This window comes from Lonchura striata, chromosome 16 (genome assembly GCF_046129695.1).
Source record: "Lonchura striata isolate bLonStr1 chromosome 16, bLonStr1.mat, whole genome shotgun sequence".
Classification (NCBI taxonomy): domain Eukaryota; kingdom Metazoa; phylum Chordata; class Aves; order Passeriformes; family Estrildidae; genus Lonchura; species Lonchura striata.
In genome coordinates, this window is record NC_134618.1 from 8,075,814 (window position 1) to 8,097,206 (window position 21,393).

At 39.3% G+C, this 21,393-nt stretch overlaps 2 protein-coding genes across 5 annotated transcripts in view; one reads left to right on the top strand and one right to left on the bottom strand.

Moving 5' to 3' along the window:
* Positions 1–186: 186 nt before the first annotated feature.
* Positions 187–9,666, bottom strand: BFAR (bifunctional apoptosis regulator). 3 transcript variants are annotated; one of them, XM_021538001.3, is made up of 8 exons: positions 9,258–9,666; positions 5,452–5,782; positions 4,434–4,632; positions 4,038–4,207; positions 3,297–3,441; positions 2,870–3,040; positions 2,215–2,417; positions 187–1,358 (listed from the first exon to the last, which is right to left on the bottom strand). In XM_021538001.3, the coding sequence occupies exons 2-8, from the start codon at positions 5,715–5,717 to the stop codon at positions 1,166–1,168; spliced, it is 1,347 nt and encodes a 448-aa protein (XP_021393676.2). In that variant the 5' UTR covers positions 5,718–5,782; positions 9,258–9,666; the 3' UTR covers positions 187–1,165. The 3 variants fall into 3 exon arrangements, with proteins under 3 accessions (XP_021393676.2, XP_021393677.2, XP_077642974.1); XM_021538002.3 differs by lacking the exon at positions 9,258–9,666 and adding an exon at positions 6,912–7,046; XM_077786848.1 differs by lacking the exon at positions 9,258–9,666 and adding an exon at positions 6,634–7,046.
* Positions 9,667–9,711: 45 nt separating this feature from the next.
* Positions 9,712–21,393, top strand: part of PARN (poly(A)-specific ribonuclease) — a 45,729-nt gene continuing 34,047 nt past the window's right edge. The window contains exons 1-15 of one of the 2 annotated variants that reach the window (XM_021537998.2): positions 9,712–9,794; positions 10,051–10,128; positions 10,971–11,050; positions 11,396–11,463; positions 11,558–11,639; positions 12,304–12,364; positions 12,986–13,151; positions 13,364–13,429; positions 14,182–14,220; positions 16,071–16,113; positions 16,751–16,831; positions 18,617–18,673; positions 19,486–19,563; positions 20,598–20,641; positions 21,120–21,162. In XM_021537998.2, coding sequence (XP_021393673.2) covers positions 9,776–9,794; positions 10,051–10,128; positions 10,971–11,050; positions 11,396–11,463; positions 11,558–11,639; positions 12,304–12,364; positions 12,986–13,151; positions 13,364–13,429; positions 14,182–14,220; positions 16,071–16,113; positions 16,751–16,831; positions 18,617–18,673; positions 19,486–19,563; positions 20,598–20,641; positions 21,120–21,162 — 1,005 coding nt within the window. In that variant the 5' untranslated portion in view covers positions 9,712–9,775. Of the gene's footprint in view, positions 9,795–10,050; positions 10,129–10,970; positions 11,051–11,395; positions 11,464–11,557; positions 11,640–12,303; positions 12,365–12,985; positions 13,152–13,363; positions 13,430–14,181; positions 14,221–16,070; positions 16,114–16,750; positions 16,832–18,616; positions 18,674–19,485; positions 19,564–20,597; positions 20,642–21,119; positions 21,163–21,393 lie in introns of those variants that run through there. The other variant, XM_077786849.1, reaches the window with a different exon arrangement.

Consider the following 21,393-nt stretch of genomic DNA (forward strand, 5'->3'; position numbering starts at 1 on the left):
TAATACACTTTTTTCTACCTGCAGATTTTAACAGTTATAGAGCCAGGAGTGTTTTATGTCTACTTTCACCCACGTCAACTTACTCAAAAGATGCAGGGCTGAAGAGCAGATTTGCACAAGTCAAAGCTAATGACATGTACTTCAATATTTAAAAAAAAAAATCAAAACCCAAATTACCTATAGGAATAGTGAAGATTTCAGGAGACATCTTTAATCATGAAAAATATTCAGGCAAATTTAGTTCACATTACTGACACAAATGAAATCAAGAAAACAACAAACCAATGCAGACTGCAAGGGGACAAAGTTCTTGAAAAAATCTTACCTTTTCAGTAAGAATCATACAATTCAGTCAAAGGAACATACATTAACAAATGTCAATATTCCAGTCAATATTTGCTCAGACACAGATACATATATTATATTGCCATAAGTAATTACAGTGTCAGGTCACTTTTCCAAAATAATCCTCTTTAAAAGATATTTAAAAATTTACAAATTAGCAAAAGAATTCAAGAAGAGAGAATGAAAGGAGCTATTGATGAAGTCTAACTGAGCTGAATAAAAAATTTCCATGGTAATTATCACATTTAACAAGACACAAGAAAATTCAAGTAGTCTTTGCCTTCCACTGCACGAATTTTCGAACAAATTCTACTGTGAGACTGTGTATAGGGCAGTCACAATGCTACATGTAAAGAAGACTGAAATAAATGAAGTTCTTTCAACATCAAGCCTATCCAGGAAGGGCATTCCTTTGGCAAACTGAAGTTGAGGAAGACACAGATGGTATGAAATGTTAAGTTTAAAAAGAAAAAGAAAGAAATCACTGTAGCAGTGCAGAAGACACTGACTTTAAGGCAGGCTTGAAAATACACAGAATGCTCAAGACAGCATAAAGAAACTTTTCTGGTACAGATTGGGTGAGATGACTGTATGAGTTTTACATGGCTATAGAGGAATGTGCTTTTTTTTTCCCAACAGAAAATTCCTTTTTCCTTCATCCTCCAATTTGGAATCAGCTGGTTTAAGGATAACTTACCTTAAAGCTTTTTCATATGTTTAAATTAACATAATCCACCATTTTCACTGCCACATACATAAAGAAGAAAAGCAAAGTTTATCCAAAATGTCCATTTTTAGAAGCTAAACAGTTCAATGCCTATCACTGCACTTGTGTCTCCAGACGCCTTATCTCCGTAACTACAAGATCAATGTTTATAACTGGGTTAAAATACAAGGCCCAGTAAAACAAACAATTGCAGACAAACTGAGGAATAAAAGGCCAAAAAATGGCAACAAAAAGTCCCTGGGTTGAGACTTTCCAGAAATGTCTCCACATTCTCTGAGGAATAGTCCTGTGAAAAAGGAAATGAAAAGGCTTAGAGGAACTTTATGGTTTGTTTTTACCCAGCTCTAAGAAAACCTAATAGGTACTACAGCTTTGAATTACTTAGCCCTTACTCAGGTACCTGTAAAAAACACCATTTTGCTCTCCAGGAAAAACTTTCCTAAACCCAGTAGTAGCAGATTTAAAGAAGCACTCTTTAGTGCACCCAGACCCCGAAGCCCAGCAGGTTCCAGTGTCACATCACAGCTCTGCCTCAGGCTGTCCCATGCTCCCTGTGCTGATGTGGGCTCATTCTGCCTTCTACCGGCTGGCAAAGGGAAAACCCAGTATACACCAAAACAATTTCTCCCATACCATTTCCAAAGATCACACCAACTATCAATGTTAATGGGCTTGAATTAAGACTGAGGTAGGAACAGAAAACAGAAATTCTGATAAATTATCAGAACTAGTATCAGTATAACTGAGCTTATTTATGATTCTGAGGACTCATCCCATAATAACTATACTGTATCATGACTAAATTCTGATGTATTTGTTCTCAGCTGATAGCTAATACCAGGCACCGTAAGAGACAGTTATCAAGGTAAGGTTTGGTATCTCCCAGTGGTTAAGAACATGCTTGTCGCTGTTTCCACATTTGCAACATCTGATAAGTAAAACCACCTCTAAGAAACCAGTAGAAGCATGCACAGAAGGTATTCAAAAGCAAGCATGTGAGAATGCAGATTCATATGTTATTATTAACCTCAGAGTTTGGGTTAGACACTCATTTCAATGAGTAACCGTAAAATTGTAAGGCTGTTACTTTCTGTTTAAAATGCTCTGTACTTCCTACCCTCTTCCACAAGCTTAAGACTTACTTCAATTCTCTTCTTGACCACAGCCTCCAAAAGGAGAATAATTCCAGAACAGAGAGCAACATGGCATTTACAATTATAAATCTTGATGTCCAGTAATGTACATCTAGCCAATCCCAAGCAAATTCAGCTATCAACTGGTATGGCAAAAATAAATACTTTACAGTGAATTCTCTCCATTGCCTCCAAGAAGGATCTTTAAGGTCCTGTAAATTAGGATAAAGAGACTGTTAATCAATTTTGTATTAAACTTACTTAATACTGGCTTATTTCCACTAGTCTTTCGTTGAAAAGTTGGGGCTTTTATACACTGAAAGCAGTAATTTATCTTTATTATACTTGCTAGTAGGTCATACTGTAATGCAGTAATTTATATTAAGATTAGAACATCACTTTCTGTAGTCATGTGAACTTCAGAAGAATCACTTTCACACATTTAAAGTCTTAAAAGCCTAAAATCAATCTTATTAAAGGTAATGGCTGCAATACTAGTGATTGCATACTATAAAATCGAAGAGCCACTTACTCTGTAGGTCTGTTGTTTTTAAAGTCAGAGTGTAAAGAGATGAAATTATGAATTATTACATTATGTGTTTTTATCCTGCTAGTCTTAAAATGCTTATAGCCAAAGCAAGTAGCATATGTTTTGAATACGTACAAGCAGTTTTGTGACAGTATCTTCATACTTGTCTTCTTGCATAGGACAAATTGTGTGGATGAAAGGTAGGAAAGCTTCTGCATAATCAAACAAATATAGGTATAACATACTGAGTCTTGGAGAACTCTTCAATGCATACAGAAGAAAGAGTGATTTTCCTGGGTTTACGGCCTAAAAGGTATCAAATTATTAAGTCTCAATCAGTAAAAAAGTAAAATGAAAGGGACATGCCAGTTCTTAGATTTTCTGACAATCATTTTTCAAAGGGTTGTTTTTCAAATACAACACGTCATTACACTGAGCAATTTTTACACAGGTAATTCCACTACTTTAACACCCCTCCTGGTTTTAAGAGAATCTTATTTTAAATGTATTACTTTAAAAAGAATTAATATACATGACGTGACACACTTAATATAAAATTTACCTTATATTCCCAAAGGTTCTGTGGTGGTTTAACACCTAAAGTTTTCACACATTCCAGTTCTGCCATAATAGCTCTCCTATGGTTACTGTTCTCTACACTGTAGGGTTCTTTGGTGAAATCCTCTTCAGTCAGTGTTAGGAGCAGTCTACAAAAACAGAAGAATTAAGAAGGTAAACAGTGCCTATTCACCAAAAAAGATCACTAACAAATACACAACGGCATACTGAAACAAGGTAGCATCTTTTGGGTTAAAGAATCAGAGAACACTTTGGGCTGGCAAACTTTGGGACTTGAAAAGATCATCATTACATTACATATCAAGTGTTCTACACCAACTGCATCTCAAAGCCTGGGTTTTAAATTTCCTTCTTTTCCAGTTTCCTCTTGCCTGCTTTCAGCATGGCTCTTGGATGGAATACATATGCATATAGCACATGCTTATTTCCACAAGAAAGGAAAGGTGCAAGGGGTGGATAATACATCAGTAGAATTCTACTCTTGGTATAATTTCAGTCTGCATTGTCAGCATTTTAAGAAGTCCTGTTCAGGTAGCTTGCTAAGTATCTACTACCAAAAGTTTTCAACAGCAATTGTAAAAACTTCTGAAATTTACTCTGATACATCAACAGACTATTCCCACAATCCATGTAACACAGTATGGTCATTTCACAATAAGCCACCCCTAATGACTGTCAGTAGTCCAATCACATAACAGTTGTCCTTGACCATCAGGCCTCTCACCTTCCATTTACTTTCTCCAATAAAAATCTTTCTTTGTAATGGGAAGCCCACGGGCCCAGCTGCTCCAGCCACAGTATCACTTCCTCAGCAGTCCACTTGGCGACAGGCTTGTGGACAAGAAGATCATCTTCAAATTCTCTGCTGCTCCAGTGATAGCCAAGTAGAACTACCTACAGGTAGGTTATAAGGATACTTTACTTGCAAAGCAAATACATGAATGATATAAATAAACACACAGTAAGAGGCTTGACACAGAGTCTTCCATTTCATGGAAGTCTAGAACATTCAGGTTTTAAGACAATGTGCTGACAATGTTTCTTCTGTGCACATACATTTAAGAATATTTCATTGCATGCTTAAGGAAGCAAATAGGGAAAACAACCAGATGAAACTTACTGCTACACAAGTTAAAGCTGTCAGAACACCTGAGAAAAACCCTCCTCGAGGATTAATTCTTCCTGTGTTTGAAATGGTAGGTGTCTGGTCATTCCCATGCTTTTGGAAAGTTGCTAAGCTGCGTGCTACATCACTGTTCTGTTTAATATCTTCTTTTCTTTGTTCAATGGCTTCAGAAAACAGTTTTTCAATAACATCCCTAATAGGAAAAATATTTGTCATTATACTGCAACCATTGAGGCTTAATATTCAGAAAAAGGAGTAATTTTTGGATTTTTGTTTTCCAGCCTTTACTAAAGACTATCATCTTTGAAAACAATAAAAAAAATAGTTATTAAAGCTTAGTAAACTTAGAATTTTATCACTGCCAAACAACATTTTCCTTAACTTCTAAAGCTAAAATACCACATAACTCCCAAGTTATTTCTTATGCAAAATTAGAATTCTGTGTGCCATTGGCAAGCCTCAATTATTAAAAAATGCTAAACAAAAGATACCATAAAAACCTACCATCAATCCTAACATTTATTTATTTAAACGTTATTAACCCCAGATAAAATATTAACAAAACAACCTGCAAGAAATTCAAAATAGCAAGTAGATGTTTTTAGCTTTGTTCTGCAGTATGATCACAATTTTTCCAATAAATAATTCCTATTACAGAAATTACTAAACAATTATCCAAGATCAATCTTAGAATTATTATAAACAACTAGCTATATTAGAAGACTGAGGATCCTGCCTCTCCATCTCCCAAAAAAATGTAGAAGGGGGAGAAAGCCCTCCCCCTAAACAAAACTCTTCCCTCAAAACAAAACCAACCAACCCACCCTTAATTCCATGTGCTTGAACAGTCCATGACAAGTGCACAAGCTGAAAGTCTTTGGGATTTAAATTTCTTTGTGACAGTTCAGATTACCAAATACCTAAGAATATCTGCAGCAAACTCAAGAAACCAGAAACTAATTTCTGTGGTTTCATTTATGTAAAAAAGACATTCACAAAATAGTTCACTCACCTGAGGAGGATGTTGACTTTGGGGAATCCTTCCCATTTTTCTCTGCATTCAGGGCATTCATTCTTCTTGGACGACACCCACCACAAGGCCAAGCAGTGCCTACAGAAGCTGTGCCCACAGTTCAGGGTGGTGGGATTGATCAGAATGTCATAGCAGCAGTGGCAGAGGAACTCACTGACTGATATCTGCCGACCCAGGCCGGGAGTAGCACACGCTTCAACTTTTGCCCTCACTGTTTCCCCTGGTAAAGTCTCACCTTCTTCCATTTTCCTTTATGCCTTAAACAAACCGAATGCTCTCATAGATCTTCAAACCAGATAAGGCACTACTTCTGCAAAGCAACATGAAAACAGCTATTTTGGAAGTTTAGAATTGTAAGCAATGTGATTTATCATTGCACTGCTTTTGACACGGATGGTTTTAAATTTTTGAAGTAACTCAGCCCTCCCCATAAAGAAACATGATCAACTTTTTCAACAATATATTCATTGCCAACTACAATCAAAACCAGATTCTAGATGTAAACAGCTAGCCTCAATCTCCCTATGCTTTCTTCTCCCATGTCATAAAATACATGAAAGTGAAACAAAATAATTCATTATGATTCACATGACTTCTGACAGTAGCTTTAATCAAGGTTTTAGTAAAAGAAACCAGTCAAAGAAAATATCATTAAAAAGTATCATCAGAGGATACAAAAATAAAACACCAGTATAACATAATGATCTAATTTACTTAATCCCTCTTCTTTCCAACCATGTGGAATAAAACATTACTAACAGAGGTCAATGCTAGACATTGCTGGGGAATGTTAAAAAAAATAAAAGTTTGATCCACCAAGCCACGTGCTTCAGAATCATAAGGGATTGATCTGCACACCTTCTCAGCATAGGTCTAAACTCCACATTAACTTTACCTGTAGCTACTTTGTTAGTATTACAGAAAACACACAGGTAAGAGTTTAAAATGGTTCCAAGCTTACAAAAAATATATTTGTTTGATGTTCCTACTCCATTCTCTTAAACAGCAGTACATAGTTTATTGAGAAAAACACTGATCCAGATCATTCACTCATGATATACTAGAAGATACCAAGAACTAGAAAATTTTCTCCTCATACACTACCAAACCAAAATACGATTACACTATCCACCTTGTGGCTCCTGCTTACTACTAACTTACCAACTTTCCATTCAGATCAAGCACGAAGAGGTAAGCAAACAAGCAGATAAAGAACAGAGATTATGAAAAAAAGCACAAGTTCAAAAACAGAAACCGATAGTGAAATTAGAATCCTTAGACTTTGAAACCTCTATTCCCATGGCAAAGCACAGGCTGTTTGCTTTCTAAACCCTGAAACAGCAGTTGTAAGAGGAAAAATAAAGCCAAGATTTTGCACCTAAAAACATTATTCTAGTTTTCCTGAAAGACAGAAGCATGAGGATTTCTGTGGAAAATACCGGAAAAATATTTCACCGCTCAGTCAGCACCAAGAGCGAGCCAGCAGCAGAATGATTCCTAGCTCCCGTCCTGTCTCTTCCCAGCCGCAGCCTCCTGCGGCACAGCACGGCCGGCGCGGCCCGCGGCGCTGCCCGCCCGGCCGGCCCCGCGGCGCCCCCCGCCCGGCCGGCCCCGGCCGCTGCCCGCCCGGCCGGCCCCGCGGCGCCCCCCGCCCGGCCGGCCCCGCGGCGCCCCCCGCCCGGCCGGCCCCGCGGCGACCCCCGCCCGGCCGGCCCCGGCCGCTGCCCGCCCGGCCGGCCCCGCGGCGCCCCCCGCCCGGCCGGCCCCGGCCGCTCCCCGCCCGGCCGGCCCCGGCCGCTCCCCGCCCGGCCGGCCCCGCGGCGCTCCCCGCCCGGCCGGCCCCGCGGCGCTCCCCGCCCGGCCGGCCCCGCGGCGCCCCCCGCCCGGCCGGCCCCGCGGCGCCCCCCGCCCGCCCGGCCGGCCCCGGCCGCTGCCCGCAGCTGGCGCGGCCCGGCTGCACCCCGCGCCAGGAGGGGCCGCCCCGCCGCTTCCGCCCCGCCGCTCCTCCCTCGCACCGCGCTGGCCTCTGCTTCAGCCGCTTCAAATCACCGCTGCGCTCCCATTTCTGGGAATATACACTTCTATATTCGTGAGAACGGAGGCACGTCTGTTTACTGTACACTACGCAGCGAGGTAGCCTTCCTTCGCAGAAACTATTCAAGGTTGATTTTACAGTAAAGATTCGAGGTATAATTAGAAGTAAGATTTTCAGGTGCTAGTTTGATTGCAGTGCTAATGCATCCTGCACAGAGGCTATTCTTACCACATAAGAGTCCACCTCTCCACACATGCACAACTCCTTCTATCAGTCTCTGTTCCCTTACTGGAATTCTTTCTGACCAGTCCAAAAGTATCTGATTCACTCTCTACAACACCCTGACAGGAGGTTGTAGCCAGGTGGGGACGGACCTCTTCTCCCAGGGAACAAGTGACAAGACTTAAGCTTTACTCTGCACCAGGGCAGGTTTAGGTTGGGATTAGGAAAGGGTGCTCAGACATTGCAATGGGCTGCACAGGGAGGTGGTGGAATCACCGTGTCCCTGGAGGAGTTTATGGACTGGACACAGCACTGAGTGCCATGGTCAAAATGATATGGTGGTGTTTGGTCACAGATGGGACTCAATGATCTCAGAGGTTTTTTCCAACCTAATTGATATTGTGAATTTTTAAAGTATACCTCTATGATGTATTTTTTTAACTGTTCAACACAGTAACATTTTCTTTTAAGATTTTGTTTCAGTCTTATACAAACTACAAGTCCACTTCAAATGACATTTAAATTATCCCAGCCTATTACAAGAAAGAAATAAGTCTCTCATCGTTTTTTCTCTCATATTATCCATTTTTTCCCAGAGAACCAATCAGCAGATCTTTAAACTACTCTAGCCTGAAAGAATTCAACCTCTTCTAGATCTGAGGAAGTGCATCCTAGATCTACCTTGATACGCAAGGTGAAAATGCAGCCCAGAATACTTGTTCGAGATTATAATTTTTTACTACTTTTTTGTGCCTTTTCACTTAGTTTCAGATTCAACGTTCAGTAAAGTAAAACAGCATACAACTGTTTGATAGTCTGTGCAGCAGACTTGAATGATGTGAAAACATGGCCTTTCTGTTCCAGTTTATAAAACTTTTGACATATAAAAAGCCATGGAATTCCAAACTAACTGCTTGTATTGCTCTCTCCCACTTTTTAGGTGCATCTTCTGCTTACATAACAATACATCCATGATGAAGTAAAAAAATGTCTCATCTGTAAGACATATTACAGTACCTGTTTGACTTGCAGTTTATTTTGTGGGTGAGGGAAGCAAAGAGTTCCTAGATTTGTCAGCTACTTGTGGGAAAATGTCAGGCTTCTAAAACAGCCATCAACCACTTTAAAGTGCAATGAACACTTTAACTGTAAGGTGCAGAAATGCATCTTAAAAAACTGAGGAGTACATGAAAATTTTAGGCTATAGCCAATTTAAAAATAAAAACATCTCTGCCATTTTAAGTAACATCTTACTGGGAGCCATTTAATCATACTAGATGATTTGCTGGGAATGCCTGTTGAATAAATTGCTTATACTGAAAAGGCAAAGCTTAATATTGAAGAATCTTTAAAAGCTCTCTCCACTACATCCCGCATAATTATTTATCTTTTTCTGTATGCAGAAATTACGCCCAACGATTTGTGGAGAATTTTTCATCAGTTTTCATTCTGCTGGAATTTTGAAAAAGATGCTTTATGAGCCGTGTGAATTCCAGCCCTGCAGCAGAAACGCTGAACTGCACCGCACCTTCTCTCCGGGGCAGCTCTGCCTCGCACGGCGCTGCCGCGGGCCCCTCCGCCTGCGCGCTGCTCTTCCACCGCGGCTGTCACAATGTCCCTCGTAACGGGAAGACGCTCCTTCTGTACTGCGGCACCACCTCCACTTCCCCTAGAATTATCATCACTAAGGCATGGTCGCTAGCAGTTCTCCACCATCCTCCTGGTGTCTCCTAGGAAGAGTCCCATGCCTTCTTCCTTGCTGCTGCCAGTTGCGTCTTTCTGGCTTTCAGGGCGAGGCCCACATCGATGACACTTCACCACACCCCAGAGAACCGCGGCTGGCCGTGACCTCCATCCCCGCGGCCCGCTCGGAGCACACGGCAGGCTGCGGAAGGCGCCGAGCCCGCGGCGGACACGGCGGCGCGGCCGTGCGGGCTCCGCCCCGGCAGGAAATGGCGGCGGCGCGGGGCGGCCCCGGAAGCGCTCGGCGGCGGCGGCGGGCGGTGCCGGGCGGGCCGGGCCGAGCTCGGCGGGCGGGGGCGCGGGATGGAGGTGATCAGGAGCAGTGAGTGACCACCCGGCCCTGCGTCCTGAGCTCTGCGCCGCTGGCGCTCAGCTGTCTCGGTGTCCCGGCGTCCCTGCCCTGGGCTGGCGGCCGCTCCGGCCTCAGCCTCTCCTTCATGGCGAAGGGGTCCCCATTCCCCCGCTCACCCGTGAGGCGCGGCCCCGAGGCTGAGCGGGCGGCGGGCAGGCCCTGCCCGCCCGAGGGGCGCCGGGCTGCCGTTCGTACTCTCAGGTGTGTTTTAACCCTTTACCCGCAGACTTTAAGGATAACCTAAATAAAGTGTATGAAGCCATTGAAGAGTCGGACTTCCTGGCCATCGACGGAGAGTTTTCAGGTACAGTTGCACCTCTTTGGTCATTGTGAGCTGTTGACAGTCTCTGACGGGGGGTGGTTTGACCTCGGTGTCCGAATTCGCTCCTGTGATGTATCTCAGAGTTGGCTTGAAAAAGCTAAAGCTGAGGCTACCACAGAGTGATTAAACCACTTGTTACATGTGTGATAGCAAGGCTTTGGTCATACATACATACCATGCTTACACTGCTTGTGCTCCCGCAGCAATCTTTCAACATGACAACTGATAGTTGTTGCAGCTCAAGGTAAAAAATACCAGAAGGTCTAATGTGTGCCATGAGAGGAATGGATTGGGATAAGTGAGGGAGATCCTGCGAGTGTTTGGACAGGGAAAGGCAGCGCTCAGAACGTGTGTGCTTGTGAAGCCCTGAGGGTATGTGCAGCAGAGAGAAGCTTTAGCAGGTACTTCGCTTTTGGGATGCACAGTTCAGTTCACTGATGAGACTAGCTTTTGTTACATGGCGTGTTTGTGGAAGTACAGTTGTTGCATATTGCTTAAGGTGACTAAGTTATTCAATAAATCTCTGGGCAATACTCTTCCCATTTTTAGTTTGCCTTTGTTCCTGTATTGTGTTATGAAGCCCATTTACATTAGGGTACTGATAGGTATTAGCCTGCTACTGTCCTGTTGAATGGGAGCCAGAATGACCGAGCTTTTGCAGAACAGCTTTACTTCTAGAACATCACGATTAAAATGAGTGGCTTATTGCAGTAGTATTTTTCTCAAAAATACTACTTCAAGTGAAAGCATTTTTCTCAAATTGCCAGGTGTTGCATTTCTTTGCTGTGGTTAATTTTGAAAATCTTACCAATCTACTTTTTCAGGGATCAGTGATGGGCCTTCAGTTAGTGCATTAACAAATGGCTTTGACACTCCAGAAGAAAGGTATCAGAAACTTAAAAAGGTAAAGTGTTTAAAATGAACTGCAGCTGCTTTTGGTGCAGCATTTCGTTTGTGTGGCCAACAGGAGGAAAGAAAGATGGAACTTCCCTCAGTTCTTGTCTCTTTGTGGAATGGAAATGCATATTGAAGTCATCTTGGGCCAATAGTAAGATGATTAAATGGGGATGAAAACTAGCAGAACAACTCTGGTATGTTAACCTTAAAATTACCAGCAAAATGAACATTAGTTAAGAAGATTCATTTTACTTAATTTTGAAATGGAGAGAAATCGTATGTGGATGCAACCTGGTAATTTTTAAATGTGTGCATGTTTTATTCTCATGCAAAATTTTCCTTTCCTTTCCAGCATTCCATGGATTTTTTGCTCTTTCAGTTTGGCCTTTGCACTTTTAAATATGATGAGACAGAAGAAAAGTATGTTATTCTCTTATTTCTTGTTTTCTTAATTGAGGATTTTCTGAAGTAATACTGATAAGCTGTATTGACATGTAACTCATCTTTTCTACAGGTATATAATGAAGTCATTTAATTTCTATATTTTTCCAAAACCCTTTAACAGAAATTCACCAGATGTCAAGTTTGTCTGTCAGGTTAGTAGAAAAACAGTTTAATTTTATTTGATTAAGGTATACCTGAAACAAACTTTAGCGTAAAAGGTAGAAAAATGTCAGTTTCTGGGCTGTTTTTTTTTTTTTTTCCCCCTTATAAAATAAATAAGCATCAGTTAAGAACAATCCCAAAAGTGGGAGCTTTAAGGGAATATCCTTGACTTCAGTTTTTAAATCTTGTTATGCATTATATTGTGTGATTTCTGGAATTTGAGATAATGTTCCAAACTTGGAAAGGTGATTCTATTTTTTCCCCCTTTCTCATTGAACTTCCAGTTCAATTGCTTTTTTAATCCTTTATTCTCATTTGCTTATCTTGCTTTCACTACTTCCTAGGCTATTGCCAACATTTTTCTGGTCTCAGATTTGTTCTTCTGAACCACATTTTACTTTCTTTAGTTTTTTCTCTCCATATAGCTTGTTCTTTCATCTTTATCCCTTACCATATTCATGGTTCTTCTATTTATGGAAGTTGAAAATGAATAAGAAAAGTAGCATAGCCTGAACGCTCAGTGCCTTCTTTAGTGACACAAACTTGGTTGTTCTTGGTTTTGGATTTTGTATAATTGCTTAAAAAGCGTGACAATAACTTAACTGATGCCACAGCTACTTTTGCCAATTGTAAAGCCTTTTTCTCTTGTTGCAGAGTTCAAGTATAGATTTTTTAGCAAACCAAGGATTTGATTTTAATAAAGTTTTTCGCAATGGTGAGTTATTTTGGTTTGTTTTCAATTTCTTTTAATGTCTGCAAAATCTATGATGACAGCTTTCAAGGCTGCCATCCATGATACTGTCTTAACACTTAATGAAGTTCTTGAATTATTCTTATCCAGTCTGCTGTAACTGTAACTGTGCTGATGATAACTCCCTTTCCAAAAATTCATTGCATAGTTCAGCAGAACAGAATTCCCAGTAACATGAGAGCTTGGTTGTTTTTTTTTTTGTATGGAGGCAAAGCGTGAATAGAGGGTAATGAGGTGTGGAGCTGTGTAAACTTCGGTAGGAATGGCTAGGAAAGGGATCCCAGTGCCCTGTGACTGGGGCTGCTGCAGTCTGTCATGCTGCTCTGTGCTGATGCATAGAGCAAGGAGAGCAGTGCTCAGGGCTTTTGTGGTTGTGACCTGCAGCTCTGCAGTGCTGGAGCTCATACCTTGTGCAGGGGAGGCTCTGCTGGGAGGCTGGACAGACACACACACACATCTGCAGCAGATCATTGAAAGGGAAGGGTTTGCTTTCAGCCTGCAGGGGTGTAATAGAGGCAAATGCTTGAATCCCAATGCATCCCTAATTATTCTGTAATTATGATGAGCTTTTACTTTTTTTGTTAGGAATTCCGTATTTAAATCAGGAAGAGGAGAGACAGCTAAGGGAACAGTATGATGAAAAACGTTCTCAAGCCAATGGTGCAGGATCTCTGTCATACATTTCTCCTAATTCCACAAAGTGCCCTGTAACAATTCCTGAAGATCAGAAAAAATTTGTAGAGAAAGTAGTGTAAGTAACACTGTTGAATATCCTCTGATGTTGCTAAAACTAAAATGTGAACAGTAGTGATATCTTCACATGTTGAAACCATTTATATTAGCTCACTGTTTGTAAAATGCTGCTCTTTTTGTTATGGAGCATATTCTTGTCTTTTGGAGAAAGCTATAAACTTCCAAAAAATAAAGTAGCAGATATAGAAGCAACTAATCTGTTTCTTCCAGGGAACAGATAGAAGACTTACTAAAGAATGAAGAAAGTGAAAGTTTGGAACTGGAGCCATGTACAGGGTCAGTTTCTGAAACTGCATTTCTTCTAAATTTTTTTTTAGTTTGGTCATGTAGAAATAGGAGAGTGACAGGGAAGAATATGTTTACTTGGGTTAACTAGCAAAATCTACATTTGACTCATTTTTGAACATTGAGAAAACATGGTGAGGTATACGGGTGTTGTAATTTATTTAAGCTGTAATATCTTCAGTGTAGTGGCAAAATATTTAAGTATAACCAAGAAATATCTTGTATGTGTGAGTTGCCTCTTGTTACTGCTGAAGTGATCCAGAAATCTTGGAGATGCACTTTATAAAGAAACTTTTTGACTCTATTGTGGTATTGGTTGTTCACAGTTGGCAGTGTGTGACTGTTTTTAGTAGGTTAGTTTCCCAAAAATCTATTTAGCTTTGGAATAATATTTGGAGAATATGATTGTTTTAAAATTTTTTAAAAATTAATTTGGAAATAGCAGAACATGGTGAAGCTGGGGATAAGGTACCATCACTGTATCTAAATTGAGTGATCATGAATACTCTCTGATGAGAAGGTACGTGGGTGACTTTGAAACATGGTGTAAATGACTTTACAGTTTGGCAGCTGAACATGGGAATGCAGTAAATCTCTTCCTAGCCTTCAGTTCTGCTAGCAGTGACTCTTGCTTTAAAAAATATTTCTACAAATGAACACTTAGAGTCTACTTAAACTGGAAATCATTCCTAGGAGACACTCTGGAAAGGATTATTAATAACATGATTGTCTTTTGGTTTTAGATTTCAAAGGAAATTAATTTATCAGACCTTGAGCTGGAAGTAAGTTACTGGTAATACTGCCTTACTGTATATTTTTAGTACTTTTGATAAGAAATCTTGGTAAGATATATTTGCTTAACCTTGGAGTGATTTAGACTTTATTTTTCCATTTAAAAGAAGGCTTCTATAATGTTCTGAAGATTAATTACATTAAAATTATTTGTGATTATTAATTTAGATATTCCAGCTATTATTTGTTTTATTCTATGTAAAATCTCTGAATAGGATAGTGCAGCCTAGAATTATGTAACAAATGCAGCATGCTAGGTTTTTAGTGAGCAGAAAGTGCATGTGCTTATACAGATTGTGGGCTTTACCTGAAAAAATAGCAGCTCTATAGTAGGTACTGGTATGGTTATAGTTTTCTGTTGAATGCCAAGCATAAGCACTTCTTAGTATATATATTATATATATGTAGTATATATATAGAGTGTATACATATATTTTATATATATATGTATACTATAACTTAGTATATTGCCAAAATGTATCTCTTAAGGCCTTGGGAGAAACTCCAAGGCTTTAGAGTAAGATTTTCACTGTTATCCTTGTGGTAGTAAGATGTGGAAAATATGCAAGTCTTTTTTTGTATGTTTAGTTAATTCAGTGTTGCAGCACTGAATCTGGCATTCTGTTACTTACACTGGAAGCAGATTAAATAAAGCTTCTCTCTAGAAAATGGAATCTCAAGAAGTGATCTCAAGAACTAATCCGAAAAAAAGCAGATGTGTTTTTAACCATTTCTCAGTGTCATTTTTTAAACATATCTATAGCTTCCTGTAGCATGTAGTTTTATGCCTAAAGTCTGACACTTATCCTTGCATCTTCTTTGAGTGGATGAAAGAATGTGTTCTTCAGTTGGTTATTTTTAACGTTCAGCAGTGTTGCTTTATGTGAGAACTGCTGTGTACACTGTGTGTATTGGAGAGAGAAAGCCAAGCTGTGAAGGTAGCATGGAGCTAATTAAAGCAGAAGAATGAAGTCCTTTTCCCTATTGAAGTATTCTCTTGTGCATGAGTGTTTTGATGCAAGGTTTGTGGCATGCTTGGCAAGTTAGATGGGGGCTCAAAACTGTGTGAGGTGTCAGGGTTGAAAGGACACAACAGTGTTTGGAGTGTGCTCTCCAATACTAATTTTAGGAGTAGCCAGAGGGTAAGGAAACTTGCTGGTTCTGAAGTGGTTGCAGAGTTGTAGTTAGTTTATTATAATGAGATTATGAGAGTAATTGCTACTGGTTAAGGAGGAAAAGGCAGTATTCTCTTACTTTTGCTATCAACATGAAACTCTATGGCTCTGTGTGTGGTGTTATTTTGGAAATTAAATGTGGTTGTAGTGGTGTGATGCAACCCTGTTGCAGGGGTGATGACATTTGAGTTAATAATTCCTACTAAAATCTACTGGTAGCAGAAAGTTCAGAGTTGTTAATAAGTCCTCAAATAAGTGATGTATTAAAGAGATGCAGTCTTCAAAGAAGCTATCTTGGGGTTGCAATTAAATGAGAGCATTCGTGTTTTGGATTTCTTGAAAGCAAAGATTCTAGATTGTGATGAAATACCTAGATGATGTTTACTTAATATCACCAAAATAAGAAATTACAGGTTCCATAAAATAGCATGGGAAATTGTGTAAGTGCCAGTTACTGTTAGGTAATGTAAGGAGGCCAATTAAGCTAGCCTATTGCTTCAAATTTTGCATTATTAAAATTAAAAAGAAACCTGTAGTAATTATTTTACACATGAGACTTATAGAAATAATGAAACATGAAATTACTGAATTACTGTTGTGGTTTCACTATGCTAAATGCCAAGTGAATAGCTATTAATATTTTATTTTAATTTGTTTTCATGTAGGTATCCAAAAGGTATCCACGTGGAAACTCTGGAGTCAGATAAGGTAACTAGGCCTGTTACTACCTCCAATATTTATTCTGTTGAAAGGAAATTGTATTTCTCAGTTTCACCATCTCTCCTGATTTTTAGAACAAACTTGAGCTTTCTTATGCAAATTCAAAGCATTTTAAATTTAACACAGTGAACTAGTTTCTATCTGACCAACATATGGAGTGTGGGCATGTATTTCTGTGGCTTAATCTTACTTTTTAAACAGATACTAAAAGGTGTTTTAAAATACAGTGGATCTGGTGTTCAGTATCAGTGAAAAGCAGGTTGTGATTTTGGAGGAAAACCATCAGCATCTTGTGCTGTGTCCTCACTTCCCAGCATAGATCTGTGCTTCAAAAAGTATTTGAAACAAACTATTTACAAGGAAATGCTGATAATCTTTTTTGAGAAGTAAAAAGCAGGTTTAGGAAAAATTAGGTTTGGTGCATGAAGCAAATACAGCTTTCTAAAATAGGCTTTTGGGAGTAGGTGATAATATGGTGCCCACAATAGAAACAGCTGTGTTGCCAGGTAACTGGTGCTGAGGTATGACAGTTTTCTTTACAATGTAAATTTACAGAAACTTGCAGCAGTCTTAAATCTGAACTTCTCAGAGTGATCCCTCAAACTATAATTTTTTCTTGTTTTAGAAGGAGAGGTATATTGTTATTACTAAGGTAGATGAAGAGGAACGAAAAAGAAGAGAGCAGCAGAAACAAGCAAAAGAACAGGTAAATAAATTCAATTCCATTCGTTTACGTGAGAGAGGAAGGGTGAGAATCTCCAATATCAATCAGCAATGCAAAAATGCGGGCTAAGTTTTGGTATTGTTTCCCTTTGGTTTTCTGTGGCTGGCTGAATTTGATTTTCTAAATTCTACCAGGTAACTTAGACTTTGCAACAGAGCAAAAAGTTGCAAGGCACTTTAAAAACATTTTAAAAATCAGAATTTGTGGAATACTGAATGAGTATTCTGGATTAGCGACCACGTCCTTTTGTGAATCTCTGCCCTCCCAGAAATGTGGCCCTGTAAGAAGAAACATCAGTTTCTTGCAGAAACTCTTGAGTGAGTTGTTACACAGTTTGGATTCACAGTCTCCCGTTGTCTCACAAAGCTTGCTTGCTCATGGTTGTCTGAGTTAGTGTCCTGTGCAGTGAATGTGCCATTCCTCAACAGAGCCACACTGTCCACTACTGCTGTGGTAACAAGCTGGTCACACCTGGTGTATTCAGACACTCACTGTTTATTAGACTTTTATTTTGCTTACTGAGTGATGGAAATTTTAGGAGGTCATAAGACTTGAACTGTGGGATTTCCTGATCAAACTCCTGTGGTTTGTGCTTTCCTATATCAAGATAAAATCAGTTTGGGTGGAGCAGATAATACTTCTATGCAGAAAGCCTTTCAAGAGGGAAAGAGATATCTGAAGAGCCATTAACTAATGTGACATCTCTTTTTCCAGAAGGCAGGTCAGGAGCAATTTACTACTACAGCAGGGTTTTCTGAAGTGTTTTTAGTGGGGGTATTAGTTTCTCAAACTAGCAGCATTCAGAGCTGAACTAAAGGAACAGTGAATATTTTTACTGAATTTTAGTTCTGGATGAATAAAGACATATAATACAAGGCAGAAGTTGCTTCCCAAGACCTGAAAAAGAAAAATCTGTTACAGAACAGTTTGCTGTAGTCAGAACCCCCCAAATTAATCAAAAGTCAGTTTATACAACTACAGTGTTACATAATGTGAGTCGCACATTTTAATGTTTCTCCTTGTTTTTGTTTATATAAATAAAGAAGAATGTTTCTTCCTCAATCTCTGTTAGCATAAAATTATGGGCTGATTTAGTATGAGTGACAATCAGGATTCAACCTGTTGCATATGTATCAATATATGTAAAAAGTACGGCTGAAAATATGTAGGTTAATTTTACCTTCTGAGCTGTGTGCAGTGTCATAGCTGCTGAGCACCATTGGAGATAATGTGCTGACAATGAACTGACTGCAGGTGATACTGCTCTTGTTGGGGTGAAGTTACTCTTCTTTGTAGCAGCCTGTATTTTGCTGTGCTTTGCTTTGTAGCTAAAACACTAGTGATACCATCCACGTGTTTTGTCTGCTGCTCAACAGCACTTTCCAAGTGTCAAGGCTTTCCCTCCCACCCTCCCTCAAAAGCAAGGAGGCTGGAGGGTATGGGCTCTTATTATCCTTATTCACAAATCTTAATTGTCTGTCTTTGAATTTTGGGTGAGGGTAGAGTGGTTGCTTGGCATCTGGCCAGGGGTATCCCAGGACAGCAGCTTGTGACTCATCCTACTTAATAGGGGACTAGAGCTACATATAAAAATGGAAATTCTGTGAGCAGTATCCTGCTTTAACCTCTTGTGTTTTCCAAATATTGGTATTTCCTTCATGGTCTGTTCTTGGCTATGTCTGAGAAACAGTTTGAGGCAAGTTTGCAGGTACAGTTGTGGCAGTATTTGTATTTATGTCTCACTAATGTCAGAATCTTTGCTTACAGGAAGAATTGAATGATGCTGTAGGATTTTCCAGAGTTGTTCATGCCATTGCTAATTCTGTAAGTTAATGTGATTTTTAACCTATCTTTGTTTGTAAGAAAAAATAATTCAAAGAAAGGATTCTTTTGCTGTTACATTTGGAGGAGAAGATGAAGCAGAAGTGACATTTTAAGTTTATGTTGTTTTATGTTTTACAGTGGTTGAGTGTAGTAGGTGAGTAAGCTGGAACTAAAGAACAGAGTGAAGAATCTTTCTGTAAGAGTCAAGAATAGCAAGTTCTTAGGGCTCTTATGTAAATAAGCTTTGGTGATTTTTTTTCTCTGTTCTGAAAAGATTGTGGAGTTTTTTTCCTTTGTTTTCTTGGCAATTAAAGGCTGTCAAAGAAGGACTATTATCATGTCAAATGAATCAAAGTTAACATTTAAAAAACTGCTTGAGCTTTTTGAAAGAGCTTGCTCATCTGGCATGAAAGGTTATGCACTGTGAGAAGCCAGACCATGTCCTTAATAACTATTGTATATTATAACCATAAGGAATATATTGTGTGTTGTTACATAAGTAAATTGAAAGGTAATAGACTGCGAAATACCTTGACTTCAATCTTAAATAGATTACATTTGGAAGCCAAGTTATAAGTAGCTGTTCTAGTGTGCCTTCTTGACATAAGAATCTGCTGTGAACGCCTGTGATAAATGGGTGGCTGCTCTGAGAGAATGAAGGAGTATGTGGGGCAGGCAGAGAGCAACTGGGGAGGTTTGATGTGTGCTTGTTCCCATGTGCCCTTGGCTGGCATCTGGGATAGGGATTTTCCATGGGCCTTTGCCATGGCCAGAACTGGAAATGTAACAGACCTTCAATGTTATTTTCATAGGGCAAGCTTGTTATTGGGCACAACATGCTGCTGGATGTTATGCACACCATACATCAGTTCTATTGCCCCTTACCTGATGTGAGTAATCTTTTGAGTGTTCAGATGATGAAATAAATGCCTTAATGCATTTGTCTTTTAGTATTATCTCCACACTTTCTTCTGAATGGAAGAATTGGTCAGCTTGTGAACAACTTTAGAAAAGTATTTTTAAAAAAATCTGGTACTTCTGGGCTACTGCCTTATTGTCATAAATATTTATGTAGAAAGTTTAGTTGGATTGCTTTTCTTTGCATTTTTAAAATTTTCAAACCAGGTGGTAGAATTGTGTTTTTTGCTTATGTCAGGTGTATTTAACTGACTGACATGTTACTGTAGTTTACAAAATGGGAATGTGTGTTTTTAAAGAATATAGTACACTTTCTAAAATGATAAGCAGTCTTGTAGCAGGATGATGTTCACTGAGGTAAAGAAGTATAATGTTAGAATAATTGGAGAGAGCACACTTTGCAGCAGGGCTGTCTAACAGTTCATGACTGGACAATTGCAGAGTGTTGGCACCAAAAACATTGTCTGAGGAAACCAAAGGTCTCATTGGAAGGATGGATTACATGACACTGTTACTTGCAGTCTTAAAGGGCTTGTGGGTGTTTGGGGAAAGACTTGATCATAAGATGAGAAAAAGAAGTTTGGGACCAGTTAGAAAGTTGGAATATAAGCAATTGTCAGTAGTTCCTGTATTTTTGACCCTTGGCAGACCTAAACCTGTAGGCAGTCATTACACTGAAATACAAAATGCTGTGAGCATTTAAGAGCTGTTAACTGGGCTGAAATCAGAAGTAGCCTAGGGTATAAAGTAGGATAAGGTGTTGGCAGTGAGAGAATGTTTTATTACTAATGACAGACAAATCAGAAACACACAGTGTGTAGTTGTGTGTAATTGCAGGTGGTGTCTATGGTAATGCTGACAAATACATCTCTTACAGTGAGAATGCAATTACTGTAGCTCACTTTTAGAGGCTGTTTGGATAATTGTAGCTACTGCTCTCTGTCCTCCTGAGACTGTAAACAGTTCACTGACTTGGATTTTATCTTCCGGTTTAATGTTAAATTAGGACCTAAGTGAGTTCAAGGAAGTAACATCATGTGTCTTTCCCCGGTAAGTTCTTAGTTCAAACTTTCAACCATTTCAGTATAGTTGTAGCAAGCTGATGGTTTTTGTCCTAGACTTGTACTGTAGCTGTTACTGGAAAAGAAATCGGGATCTAGTTAGATAAATACAATTTTTAAAGTAATTTTGAGCAGCTTTTTTTCAGAAAAGCAGTGCTGTTGTTCACTTCGTGGCAAAAGATGCACCCTTGCTATTCCCCTGGGTTTGGCATGATGTTTAGTGTTTTGAATCTGCACTTCATTTGGAGCAAGATTTATTTGCTACTAGTTGTTTGCATCTTTTGCTGTTCCTTGGTTGCTGTCATTTTACATGCTGAACAAAGCCAAGGAATGTTTTGGCTGTTCCAAATCCAACAGTAATTTTCAGTAGGGTGTATCTGCTGTTTCCCAGCTAATACACTAAAACATTTTTTGGCAAAATTGGCATTCTTCTGTTTCAACCTATTTAGCTCTTACTTTGTTTCTAGGTTACTGGATACTAAACTGATGGCAAGTACGCAACCTTTTAAGGTAAGGTAATATTATAGAAAGATTTGAAGATACAAAATTGCATTAATACATGTGTATTGAAACAAATGATAATTTGTAGAGAAAGATGTCTAATAATATTTTCTGTGATGCTCCTTTTATTGTAGAAGAACAATTTTTCTTTACCCGTTATCTAAATTACAGAATTTATAGAATGCAAATTTTTACTTTACTACTAGTGACTTTTGCCACTTTTGTTTGAAGTTTTGTGGT

Coding starts and splice junctions, on each gene's coding strand:
- BFAR (XM_021538001.3), bottom strand. CDS start 5,717: ATGGAAGAAGGTGAGACTTTACCAGGGGAAACAGTGAGGGCAAAAGTT. Junction 4,633..5,451: donor AAAGTCAACATCCTCCTCAG/GTGAGTGAACTA, acceptor TTTTCCTATTAG/GGATGTTATTGAAAAACTGT. Junction 3,442..4,037: donor TTGGAGAAAGTAAATGGAAG/GTGAGAGGCCTG, acceptor CTGTTTTTGTAG/ACTGCTCCTAACACTGACTG.